The 13,113-nt window shown below is 37.2% G+C and overlaps 1 protein-coding gene across 2 annotated transcripts in view; it reads left to right on the top strand.

Annotated features, from left to right (window-relative positions):
- Positions 1–13,113, top strand: part of MYO9A (myosin IXA) — a gene marked incomplete at its 5' end in the record, with an annotated part of 231,895 nt that overhangs the window by 85,895 nt on the left and 132,887 nt on the right. For both annotated transcript variants that reach the window (XM_079698961.1, XM_079698962.1), the window contains one exon: positions 1,722–1,841. In XM_079698961.1, the coding sequence (XP_079555087.1) occupies positions 1,722–1,841 (120 nt within the window). The remainder of the gene's footprint in view (positions 1–1,721; positions 1,842–13,113) is intronic.

Here is a 13,113-nt window from a genome sequence, read left to right as displayed (position 1 = left end):
CCTAGTCCCCACCCTGTTACTAACCAAGTGCAGCCTCATCTGAGCCTAAGCATTCCTTCCCCCCCACCGCAAGAGTCCTATGAAGGAGGGGATTATTGAGAATAGAATATTTTTATTGAGGTATCTTTTGACTAAGAAATGATGGTAACTTGGTAATATTTGTCTCTTCTTGAAACATTGAACATGTACAGCTATGGACTCTCTGTACTGGATAAATGAGATAGTGTTTTATTAGCTTACTTTTTAATTATAGGATATGAAATTTTTTTTTAACTTTACAAAAGCCTGATATATCTATCTATATCTATATCTATATCAGATATCTGTTTCTATATCTATCTGTCTATCTATAATCTGATGTTATGGTATCATGAGATTCTGTCTCTTTAACTGAAACGTGGATCCCTATTCTCTGGATGTAGATATTCAGTTTATGGAATTATAGTTTGGTTAAACCATGCAAACCTCTTTGAATTACTCTGCTTCTGTTTAACTTTTTAAATGATTCTGCCTTGAGATCTATTCATAGATAGTATCTTATTCCTAATTATACAGTAAATATGTACTAATGGAACTTTAGTTCATAATTATGTGTTGCTTTATTTGCCTCCATCTATTGTTAAACTATTCACTTTTATTTTATTTTATTTTTATTTATTTATTTTTTTTTGCGGTATGCGGGCCTCTCAGTGTTGTGGCCTCTCCCTTTGCGGAGCACAGGCTCCGGACCTGCAGGCTCAGCGGCCATGGCTCACGGGCCCAGCTGCTCCGCGGCATGTGGGATCTTCCCGGACCGGGGCATGAACCCGCGTCCCCTGCATCGGCAGGCGGCCTCTCAACCACCGCGCCACCAGGGAAGCCCTCACTTTTATTTTTTAAAGGCAAACCTACATACATTTGAACTTCATGTCCTAACTCTAGAGATGTTCTTGTGTAAATGATACTTGGCTCCTCCCAAACCTGGAAAACCTGAATTCTCTTTTAAATACATTTATTCCTAATATTTGTGGTACAATCTTCCTTCCTTCTTTACTGCTCAAGTGTCTCACTGTTTCAGTAGCACTAATCTGGGGCTTTGTTCCTTACTTGAATGCGCTCTGGTTCCTTTCCTCCCAATAATTGATTCTGACAGATTTTCCAGCTTTGTTTTCAGATTTATAAGTACAGAAGTGCTGCTGGGTTTTCCTGCTCTCTAGTGCTTTTCTTCCTACTCTTTCAACATTGACACACTTGGAATTCCTACAAGTGTGGTTAATTGCGAGATTTGTGAACCTTTAACTTTTGGTAAATTGTTTTGGGTATATTTCTCTTTGGGGTTCCATCAGAAACAATGTTTCTTGCATTGTTGCCAACTCTATGCTAATTATATTTCAGACCTGATAAAAATGAGTCCATTAAAAAAAGACACCATACAATTGTTTTCGAAATTTCCCTGGTATTTTAAATTAAAATTTTTTAGTATGATGTTAACTCACAACACTTTTGAGTACTGAAAAAGGATACTTTGGAATACCTGGACAGGACCTTTATTTTTTCCTATTGTTTTTGTGTAATTTCCTCAAATTAATTGGAAAAATTATTCATATTTAACCCCAATTATTTGATACATTTTTATTTACTATTAAGATAGTTGGCAGCACTGTCCTTGATTCTCTATTGGTTTGGGCTTATATAATGTCTTTTTCTTTTCTCCATTTTTTGTTTTTCTTTTGCTTCCTAAGGACATGATGATACAGCGCCATGTGCAGTTTTGAAAAGTATGGATAGTATTAGCTTTCTCCAACACCCAGTCCACCAGAGGAGCTTAGAGATTCTGCAGAGGTGCAAGGAAGAGAAGTACAGTAAGGCTGCAAATCCTGATAAATAAACTCTGTGTCATCACATCCATTTGGAAATGGAAACCAGGAGCATTCTACACCTGGGTGGGACGTAAATAGCTTAGGCAATGTGACCTCTATAATCCTTTGACCAGTGAGTCTCAGGATACTTCCATTGAGGCATTCATTGTTTTTTTTGAAAAAGTTGATATACCTGTTCTTTTAACTTGGATGACTTTTAACTTGGATGACTATTTGTGATCCTTGAGCTGTTAATTATACTTGGTTACAGACTTTGAATTGGTTTCTGCTTTTGACTTTAAAGTATCCAAGTGATGGGTAAAAATGAATAATGATTTTTTCCTGTTGGTTTTTTTTTCAACTTTACTGAAATCTAATTGAGGTAGTGTAAACTGCATGCCAAAGCATACAGTTTGGTAAGTTTTGACATATATGAACTCATCACAATCAAGATAATTAACATATCTAACACTGCCAACAGTTTCCTCTGTCTCTTGAGAATTCCTGCTGATTTTTATGCTAATTTACACTTGAATTTTAACATCAGCAATATTGCTTTCACTGGCAAATTCACTTAGTTTGACTATAGTTCTCCTATCAGATTTTATCATGTCTGATTTAGAGCAAAGCCACCAGTTAATGTTTTGTCTAAGGAAGAATGACAGAATCATAGAGGGTGTTCTCTTGTTTTGTTTGTTTGTTTGTTTTTTATAAAATTGGTGTAAAATGATGCCCTTGGTCTCCATTTTCTCCTTTTCTATTTGTTGTACTCATTCTGCATGAAAATGGTTCTTTTGCTTGTTGTGGGAAAACAGTTGTTTGGCTACTGCTATTGCTATAGTGAGAATAAAAGGATCCTTCAGAATACTCAAAGCCTAACTCAGCAATTTGCATATAATGGACTAAATTACTTATGTAGTCTGTTCTGAGCTTTTTACAAATCACAGATTTACTTTGCTAACTTCACAGTTCTGTGACTGAAATTCCATGGAATATTAGTATTTAATTATCAGTGAAAGGAGAATATAAGTAGAATTCCTAAGAGCAAATGTTGTGGGTTCTTTCTTCAGTTCTTACTTATGCTGTCTTGGTATAAGAAAATGTGTAATGCATTTTGAAAAATGTTAAAATATTTTCTCATTTTAGAAGAATGAAGGTAAGTATTGTGTTTAAAAAAGACATCTTCAAATGTTGCTCTTAATTATTGCTATGGTTTCTGAAAGGTATACAAGTACTTATTCCAAATATCCATCTTCCTTTTCTTAATCTTTTAATTCATGGGACATGATTGAAAACAGTCTACAAATCTTTTGGAGGGAACTTAATTCTTTTTAACTTTTAAATAATTGGAAGTAGTTTATTTGCTTCGTTGATTTTCATGACTCTCAGCCTGACAACCCCAGGCCTAATTGTATTCCAGTTAGGTATATATGGGTGTAGAATAGGAAGGCAAGAGTTTCAGCAGCAGCTGCATGAGGATATTGTACATTGTACACATGCACATTTATTTCTACATTTGTGGAAGCTGGGCTTTTCCATTACTTTAGGTAGTTTATTTTCCATTATAGTACTACCAATAATTAAAATTTTATAATATATAAAATGATAAATTCAAGTTTGGGAGATTGTTTTTAAAAAACCGGGGGACTACTAGCCTTAGGTAATAGTAGTGGTGAATTGATGAGGTGAATGAACCCTGTCACAGGTAACAATGATAAACCCTGGAAAAAAATTAAGGTAACATTATTTGAAAGCACTGGAAAAGAGATAAAAAAAATACAGACCCCAAAAGACCAAAAATAAGCACAGAAACTAGTGGGGAGTTTATTCTTTAAAGTAACTAAGTAGTGGGTAAGAATTGTGAATTTGTGGCTTTTTGCATAAGGTTCTCCCTAACTGCCATAGCTTCAGAGACAGAAAACCACAACCATACTGGCTTGAAGTGTCAGAGGATAAAGTTGAGGAGTAGCAAAGAAGCTTGAAATTTAGGAGGAAAATCCTGGAATGGAGAGAGCTGCCAAAGGCTAAAACTCAAAGGGTACGAATTCTGCCATCCATACCTGGCTGACTGTTGTGAGTATTCAGGGGAGACCATAGGAGCTCTGTCAAAGAGCAATGCAAACCAAATAGGACATAACTTTGGAAAGACACAACTGCAGTAGGTGAGATTTGCAAGTTTACTGATTTTTTTTTAATTGAGGGCTTTTTGTATCTCTGCATAGCTCCTCTTGGGGGATAGCTGAATTCTTACTGCCTTTAGTTGGAATCCCATAGGTAGAGGTGAGAGAGAAAGAAGCAGAAAAATATTGGAAGAAATAGTGGCTGAAAACTTCTCATGTTTGAGAAAAACTAGCTTGGAGATTCAAGACAATCTGTGACCTCCAACTAGAATCAATACAAAAGAAAACCACAACTAGACACGTTATAGGCAAATTGCTAAATGCCAAAGATAGAAAGAAAATCTTGAAAGCAGCCCAGAGAAAATATGGTACATTAAATACAGGGGAATACAGGCATACCTCAGAGCAATTTCAGAATCAGTTCCAGATCACTGCAATAAAGCAAATATCACAATAAAGGGAGTCACATGAATTTTTTTGGTTTCCTGGTTCATATAAAAGTTATGTTTACACTATACTGTAGTCTGTTAAGTGTGCAGTAGCATTATGTCAAAAAAAAAAACAATGTACATACCTTAATTAAAAAATACTTTATTGCTGGGCTTCCCTGGTGGCGCAGTGGTTGAGAGTCCACCTGCCGATGCAGGGAACACAGGTTCGTGCCCCGGTCCGGGAAGATCCCACATGCCGCGGAGCGACTAGGCCCGTGAGACATGGCCGCTGAGTCTGCACGTCTGGAGCCTGTGCTCCGCAACAGGAGAGACTGCAACAGTGAGAGGCCCGTGTACCACAAAAAACAAACAAACAAACAAACAAACAAACTTTATTGTTAAAAAATGCTAACCATAGTCTGAGCCTTCAGGGAGTAGTAGTTACATCAAAGATCACTGATCACAGATCACCATAACAAATATTATAATAATGAAAACTTTGAAATACTGCAGGCATTAGCTAAATGTGACACAGAGTCACTATGTGAGCAAATGCTGTTGGAAAAATGGTGCTGACAGACGTGCTCAACACATGGTTGCCACAAATCTTCAATTTGTAAAAAACGCAATATCTGCAAAGCACAATAAGGTGAAGTACAATAAAATGAGGTTTGCCTATAATGATATGGTTAACACTTGTCTTCTCATTAAAAGCAATGGAGGCTGAAAGATATCCAAAAATCATAATTAAAATCCAACAAAACAATTCAAGACCCCAAAACAAAAGCAATGTTCAGGCAGTTCAGTTAATTTATAGTTTGGGTCCAGACAAGTTAATTGTCTGTTAGAAGAAAAATCAAGGCTGCAGGAAAACATAACAATTCATTGTTGTTACAGTGTATTATCCACAATGTCCAATCATCAGTTAGGAAAAGTATCTTTCAAAAATGAAGCTGGAATAAAGATATTTTCAGATAAACAGATAATCTGAGGGAATTTGTCACCGTAATGTGTTCTATGAAAAAGATAATGGAAATTCTTTAGGTTAAAAGCAAATGACACCAGATGGTAATTTGAATGTATAGTAGAGGCTGATAAACGTTTTCTGCAAAGGATCAGATGGTAAATATTTTAGGCTTTGTGGGTCATATGGTCTGTTGAAACAACTCAATTCTGCTGTGAAAGGAGCTATAGAGACAATACATAAATAAATGAGCATGGCTACATTCCAATAAATTTTATTATAGACACTGAAATTTAAATTCCATATAATTTTCACATGTCACAAAAATATTCTTCCATTGATTTTTTTCCTCAACCATTAAAAAAATGTAAAACCATTCTTGGCTCTCAGGCCATGCAAAAATAGGCAGTGGGTTTGATTTGGCCCATGGACTCTAGTTTGCTGATCCATGAGTTATTGGAAGGAATAAAGAAACCAGAGGTAATACATATGTATAAAAATAAATGACTATACATATTTTCTTTCTCTCTCTTAGTTCTTTTAAAAGATATATGATTATTTAGGGTAAAAATTATGACATTGTTCTGGTGGTTTAAAATGTGTCCACAAATTTTTTGATACTCCTCCCTTCAAAAGGCATGTGCTGTACTTAGTGATTTGCTTCTAAAATGTAATGTGGCAGAACTGACAATGTGTGACCTTCGAGATTAAGACATAAAAGGTATTGTGGCTTTTCCTCCTCCATTTCATTTTTGGTGCTGCCACCTTCTCTCTATAGTGATTATTCTCTGAGATTTGCAGGGAGGAAATTAGAAGAGTGGGGAGAAATTATGGTTCTTGGGAGCATGAGCTGAAGCCCCACTTCCACAAAGGTCAGGAGCCCTGGAAAAGGGAAGGAATAAGATGCTGGGGGAAGAGAGAGAGAGAGAGGGTAGAATAGTAGAATGTCAATTTAATTTAAACCCATACTTTTGACCTTCTTGGGACAATGGAGACTGTGATGTTCCTGAACAAGATGAAGGACCAGCAATTGTCAGAGAAGGGCTTGTCACCGTCCTGATGTGCCTGCCTTAATGTCCATGACCTCAGGCATCAGTGTGGTCACACAAATGATTGAAAATTTAAAGTATGTTGTCTGACCAAAATGGAATTAAAATAGAAATCAATAACAGAAAGACATCTGAGAAATCCTCACATATTTGGAAAATAACATGTATAAGTAACTTATAAGTTAAAGAAAAATTTATAAGGGCAACTTGAAAATATTTTGGTCTGAATGATAATGGAAACACAGCATATTAAAAGTTGTGGAATGCAGCTAAAGAAGTGCTTAAAAGAAAACCAGTAGCTTTAAACCCTTATATAAGAAAAGAAATGAGGTAAAAAATCAATGATCTGAGCTTTTACTTTATGAAGCTACAACAAGAAGGGCCTACTAGACCTAAAATTACTGAATAGGAAGCTGACCAACAGTAGAGAAAATCAGTGGAAACCAAAAGCTGGTATTTTGGGTTTTTTAGTGGGTTTTTTTGTTTTCTTTTATTTATTTTTTTAATACAGCAGGCACTTACTAGTCATCAATTTTATACACATCAGTGTATACATTTCAATCCCAATGGCCCAATTCATCACACCACCACACACACACCCCCGCCGCTTTCCCCCACTGGTGTCCATACGTTTGTTCTCTACATCTGTGTCTCAATTTCTGCCCTGCAAACTGGTTCACCTGTACAATTTTTCTAGGTTCCACATATATGCGTTAATATACGATATTTGTTTTTCTCTTTCTGACTTAACTTCACTCTGTATGACAGTCTCTGGATCCATCCACGTCTCAACAAATGACCCAATTTCATTCCTTTTTATGGCTGAGTAATATTCCATTGTATATATGTACCACATCTTCTTTATCCATTCATCTGTTGATGGACATTTAGGTTGCTTCCATGACCGGGCTATTGTAAATAGTGCTGCCCTGAACACTGGGGTGCATGTGTCTTTTTGAATTATGGTTTTCTCTGGGTATATGCCCAGTAGTGGGATTGCTGGATCATATGGTAATTCTATTTTTAGCTTTTTAAGGAACCTCCATACTGTTCTCATTAGTGGCTGTATCAGTTTACATTCCCACCAGCAGGGCAAGAGGGTTCCCTTTTCTCCACACCCACTCCAGCATTTGTTGTTTGTAGATTTTCTGAGGATGCCCATTCTAACTGGTGTGAGGTGATACCTCATTGTAGTTTTGATTTGCATTTCTCTAATAATTAGTGATGTTGAGCAGCTTTTCATGTGCTTCTTGGCCATCTGTATGTCTTCTTTGGAGAAATGTCTATTGAGGTTTCCTGCCCATTTTTGGATTGGGTTGTTTGTTTTTTTAATATTGAGCTGCATGAGCTGTTTTTATATTTTGGAGATTAATCTTTTGTCCGTTGATTTGTTTTCAAATATTTTCTCCCATCCTGAGGGTTGTCTTTTTCTCTTGTTTATGGTTTCCTTTGCTGTGCAAAAGCTTTGAAGTTTCATTAGGTCCCATTTGTTTAGTTTTGTTTTTATTTCCATTACTCTAGGAGGTGGATCAAAAAAGATCTTGCTGTGATTTATGTCAAAGAGTGTTCTTCCTATGTTTTCCTCTAAGGGTCTTATAGTGTCCAGTCTTTCATTTAGGTCTCTAATCCATTTTGAGTTTATTTTTGTGCATGGTGTTAGGGAGTGTTCTAATTTCATTCTTTCACATGTAGCTGTCCAGTTTTCCCAGCACCACTTATTGAAGAGACTGCCTTTTCTCCATGGTAAATCCTTGCCTCCTTTGTCATAGATTACCTGACCATAGGTGCGTGGGTTTATCTCTGGGCTTTCTATCTTGTTCCATTGATCTATATTTCTGTTCTTGTACCAGTACCATATTGTCTTGATTACTGTAGCTTTGTAGTATAGTCTGAAGTCAGGGAGTCTGATTCCTCCAGCTCCGCTTGATTCCCTCAAGACTGCTTTGGCTATTCAAGGTCTTTTGTGTCTCCATACAAATTTTAAGACTTTTTTTCCAGTTCTGTAAAAAATGCCATTGGTAATTTGGTAGGGATTGTATTGAATCTGTAGATTGCTTTCGGTAGTATAGTCATTTTCACAATATTGATTCTTCCAACCCAAGAACATGGTATATCTCTCCATCTGTTGGTATCATCTTTAATTTCTTTCATCAGTGTCTTATAGTTTTCTGCATACAGGTCTTTTGTCTCCCTAGGTAGGTTTATTCCTAGGTATTTTATTGTTTTTTGTTGCAGTGGTAAATGGCAGTGTTTCCTTAATTTCTCTTTCAGATTTTTCATTAGTATATAGGAATGAAAGAGATATCTGTGCATTGATTTTGTATCCTGCAACTTTACCAAACTCATTGATTAGCCCTAGTAGTTTTCTGGTAGCCTCTTTAGGGTTCTCTTATTTCTTTTTCTTCTCTGATTGCTGTAGCTAGGACTTCCAAAACTATGTTGAGTAATAGTGGTGAGAGTGGACATCCTTGTCTTGTTCCTGATCTTAGAGGAAATGGTTTCAGTTTTTCACCATTGAGAATGATGTTTGCTGTGGGTTTGTCGTATATGGCCTTTATTATGTTGAGGTAGGTTCCCTCTATGCCCACTTTCTGGAGAGTTTTTATCATAAATGGGTGTTGCATTTTGTCAGAAGCTATTTCTGCATCTATTGAGATGATCATATGGTTTTTCTCCTTCAATTTATTATATGGTGTATCACACTGATTGATTTGTGTATATTGAAGAATCCTTGCATCCCTGAGATAAATCCCACTTGATCGTGGTGTATGATCCTTTTAATGTGTTGTTGGATTCTGTTTGGTAGTATTTTGTTGAGGATTTTTACATCTATATTCATCAGTGATATTGGTCTATAATTTTCTTTTTTTGTAGTATCTTTGTCTGGTTTTGGTATCAGGGTGATGGTGGCCTCATAGAATGAGTTTGGGAGTGTTCCTTCCTCTGAAATTTTTTGGAAGAGTTTGAGAAGGATGAGTGTTAGCTCTTCTCTAAATGTTTGATAGAATTCACTTGTGAAGCCATCTGGTCCTGGACTTTTGTTTGTTGGAAGATTTTTAATCACAGTTTCAATTTTATTACTTATGATTGGCCTGTTCATATTTTCTGTTTCTTCCTGGTTCAGTCTTGGAAGGTTATATACCTTTCTAAGAATTTGTCCATTTCTTCCAGGTTGTCCACTTTATTGGCATAGAGTTGCTTGTAGTAATCTCTTAGGATGCTTTGTATTTCTGCAGTGTCTGTTGTAACTTCTCCTTTTTCATTTCTAATTTTATTGATTTGAGTCCTCTCCTTTTTCTTGATGAATCTGGCTAATGGTTTATCAATTTTCTTTATCTTCTCAAAGAACCAGCTTTTAGTTTTATTGATCTTTGCTATTGTTTTCTTTGTTTCTATTTCATTTATTTCTGCTCTTATCTTTATGATTTCTTTCCTTTTGCTAACTTTGGGTTTTGTTTGTTCTTCTTTCTCTAGTTCCTTTGGTGAAGGTTAGATTGTTTATTTGAGGTTTTTCTTGTTTCTTGAGGTAGGCTTGTATAGCTAGAAACTTGCCTCTTTGAACTGCTTTTGCTGTATCCCATAGGTTTTTGTTTGTTTGTTTGTTTTTTTGCGGTACGCGGGCCTCTCACCGCTGTGGCTTCTCCTGCTGCAGAGCACAGGCTCCGGACGCGCAGGCCCAGCGGTCACGGCTCACAGGCCCAGCCGCCCCGCGGCACGTGGGATCCTCCCGGGCCGGGGCACGAACCCGCACCCGCCGCATCGGCAGGCGGACTCTCAACCACCACGCCACCAGGGAAGCCCTATCCCATAGGTTTTGGATCATCGTGTTTTCATTGTCATTGTCTCTAGGTATTTTTTGATTTCCTCTTTGATTTCTTCAGTGATGTCTCGATTATTTAGTAACGTATTGTTTAGCCTCCATGTGTTTGTGTTTTTTACGTTTTTTTCCCTGTGATTAATTGGTTTCTGATCTCAAAGTGTTGTGGTCAGAAAAGATGCTTGATATAATTTCAGTTTTCTTAAATTTACTGATTCTTGATTTGTGATCCAAGATGTGATCTATCCTGGAGAATGTTCCGTGCGCACTTGAGAAGAAAGTGTAATCTGCTGTTTTTGGATGGAATGTCCTATAAATATCAATTAAATCTCTCTGGTTTACTGTGTCATTTAAAGCTTCTGTTTCCTTATTTATTTTCATTTTGGATGATCTGTCCATTGGTGTAAGTGAGGCGTTAAAGGTCCCCACTGTTATTGTGTTACTGTCGATTTCCTCTTTTATAGCTGTTAGCAGTTGCCTTATGTATTGAGGTGCTCCTATATTGGGTACATATATATTTATAATTGTTATATCTTCTTCTTGGATTGATCCCTTGATTATTATGTAGTGTCCTTCCTTGTCTCTTGTAACATTCTTTATTTTAAAGTCTATTTTATCTGATATGAGTATTGCCACTCCAGCTTTCTTTTGATTTCCATTTTCATGGAGTATCTTTTTCCATTCCCTCACTTTCAGTCTGTATGTGTCCCTAGGTCAGAAGTGGGTCTCTTGTAGACAGCATATATATGGGTCTTGTTTTTGTATCCATTCAGCAAGCCTGTGTCTTTTGGTTGGAGCATTTAATCCATTCACGTTTAAGGTAATTATCAATATGTATGTTCCTATGACCATTTTCTTAATTGTTTTGGGTTTATTTTTGTAGGTCCTTTTCTTCTCTTGTGCTTCCTACTTAGAGAAGTTCCTTTAGCATTTGTTGTAGAGCTGGTTTGGTGGTGCTGAATTCTCTTAGCTTTTGCTTGTCTGTAAAGCTTTTGATTTCTCCACTGAATCTGAATGAGACCCTTTCCGGGTAGAGTAATCTTGGTCGTAGGTTCTTCCCTTTCATCACTTTAAATATGTCATGCCACTCCCTTCTGGCTTGTAGAGTTTCTGCTGAGAACTCAGCTGTAACCTTATAGGAGTTCCCTTGTATGTTATTTGTCTTTTTTCCCTTGTTGCTTTCAATAATTTTTCTTTGTCTTTAATTTTTGCCAATTTGATTACTATGTGTCTCAGCATGTTTCTCCTTGGGTTTATCCTGCCTGGGACTCTCTGTGCTTCCTGGACTTGGTTGGCTCTTTACTTTCCCAGGTTAGGGAAGTTTTCGACTATAATCTCTTCAGATATTTTCTCGGGTCCTTTCTCTCTGTCTTCTCCTTCTGGGACCCCTATAATGTGAATGTTGTTGCGTTTGATGTTGTCCCAGAGGTCTCTTAGGCTGTCTTCATTTCTTTTCATTCTTTTTTCTTTATTCTGTTCCACAGCAGTGAATTCCACCATTCTGTCTTTCAGGTCACTTATCCGTTCTTCTGCCTCAATTTTTCTGCTATTGATTCCTTCTATGTAGTTTTCATTTCAGTTATTGTATTGTTCATCTCTCTTTGTTCTTTAATTCTTCTAGGTCTTTGTTAAACATGTCTTGCATCTTCTCGATCTTTGCGTCCATTATTTTTCTGAGGTCCTGGATCATCTTCACTATCATTATTCTGAATTCTTTTTCTGGAAGGTTGCCTATCTCCATGTCATTTAGTTGTTTTTCTGGGGTTTTATCTTGTTCCTTCATCTGGTACATAGCCCTCTGCCTTTCCGTCTTGTGTGTCTTTCTGTGAATGTGGTTTTTGTTCCGCAGGCTGCAGGATTGTAGTTCTTCTTGCTCCTGCTGTCTGCACTCTGGTGCTATACAAAAGGCCAGTACATCAGACTACTCTTATAGGTATTCCAGAATTTCTGTCTCAGTTTCAAAAATATGTCATCCTTTTCCTGGAGAATACTTTTACCGAAGTAGAAGGCAGAGATGTACACCGGCCCGCTGAGCTCCTGGTCGCACAGCACCTTGGTCAGGACGGTGCGCGGCGCGCGCCCTGGCAGCACATGCACAGCCACACATAGTTGAAGTTTGTGTGGAAGGCCATGGCCATGGTGGCCATGGGCTGCATCTGCCACCAGTGGCAGGCCCGCCCCACAGCCGCTTCTGCAGTGTGTCGCGCTGAGAATAGCGCAGCGTCCAAAAGCTGGTATTTTGAAAAAAGCAATGAAATTAATAAAGCTTGAGTCCAGCACCATTCAATAGAACTTTCTGTGAGTATGGAAATGTTCTCCAACTATGCTGTTCAAAACTGTAGCCACTAGCCACAGGTGGTTGTTAAACACCTGAAATTTTTTTAAAATTTTAAAACTGAAGTTTTAATTAAATCAGTTTAAATTTGAATGGCCATGTATAGCTAGTGGCTGCTGTATTGGATAGTGTAGTTCTGGCCATTCTGATCCAGAAATATGAGAGAAGACACAAATACTGTTATCTGAAATGAACAGGTGGACACAGTTACATATGGTATAGACATCAAAAGTTTGAGGAAAGATTGTGAACATTTATGCCAATATATTCAACAACTTAGATGAAATAGACAGATTCCTTGAATGTCAACAGTTATCAAAATTGACCCAAGGAAAAATAAAGAATCTCTTTATCTGTTTAGTCCTGTATCAATGATTGGATTCATAAGTAAAATCTTCCCACACATGAAAACAAAAAAGTCCAGGTGTATATAGCTTCAGTAGTCAATTTTATTTAAGAAATGTTTTCATTTTTGTTTTTTTAATTTTTGGCTACTGTGCGCAGGCTTTCTCTAGTTTCGGCAAGCGGGGGCTACTCTTTGTTATGGTGCATGGGCCTC

Source organism: Hyperoodon ampullatus (assembly GCF_949752795.1).
Source record: "Hyperoodon ampullatus genome assembly, chromosome: 3".
NCBI classification, from domain to species: Eukaryota; Metazoa; Chordata; class Mammalia; order Artiodactyla; family Ziphiidae; genus Hyperoodon; species Hyperoodon ampullatus.
The sequence above is the reverse complement of the archived record's forward strand: the minus strand, read 5'-3'. Positions and strand labels throughout refer to the sequence as shown.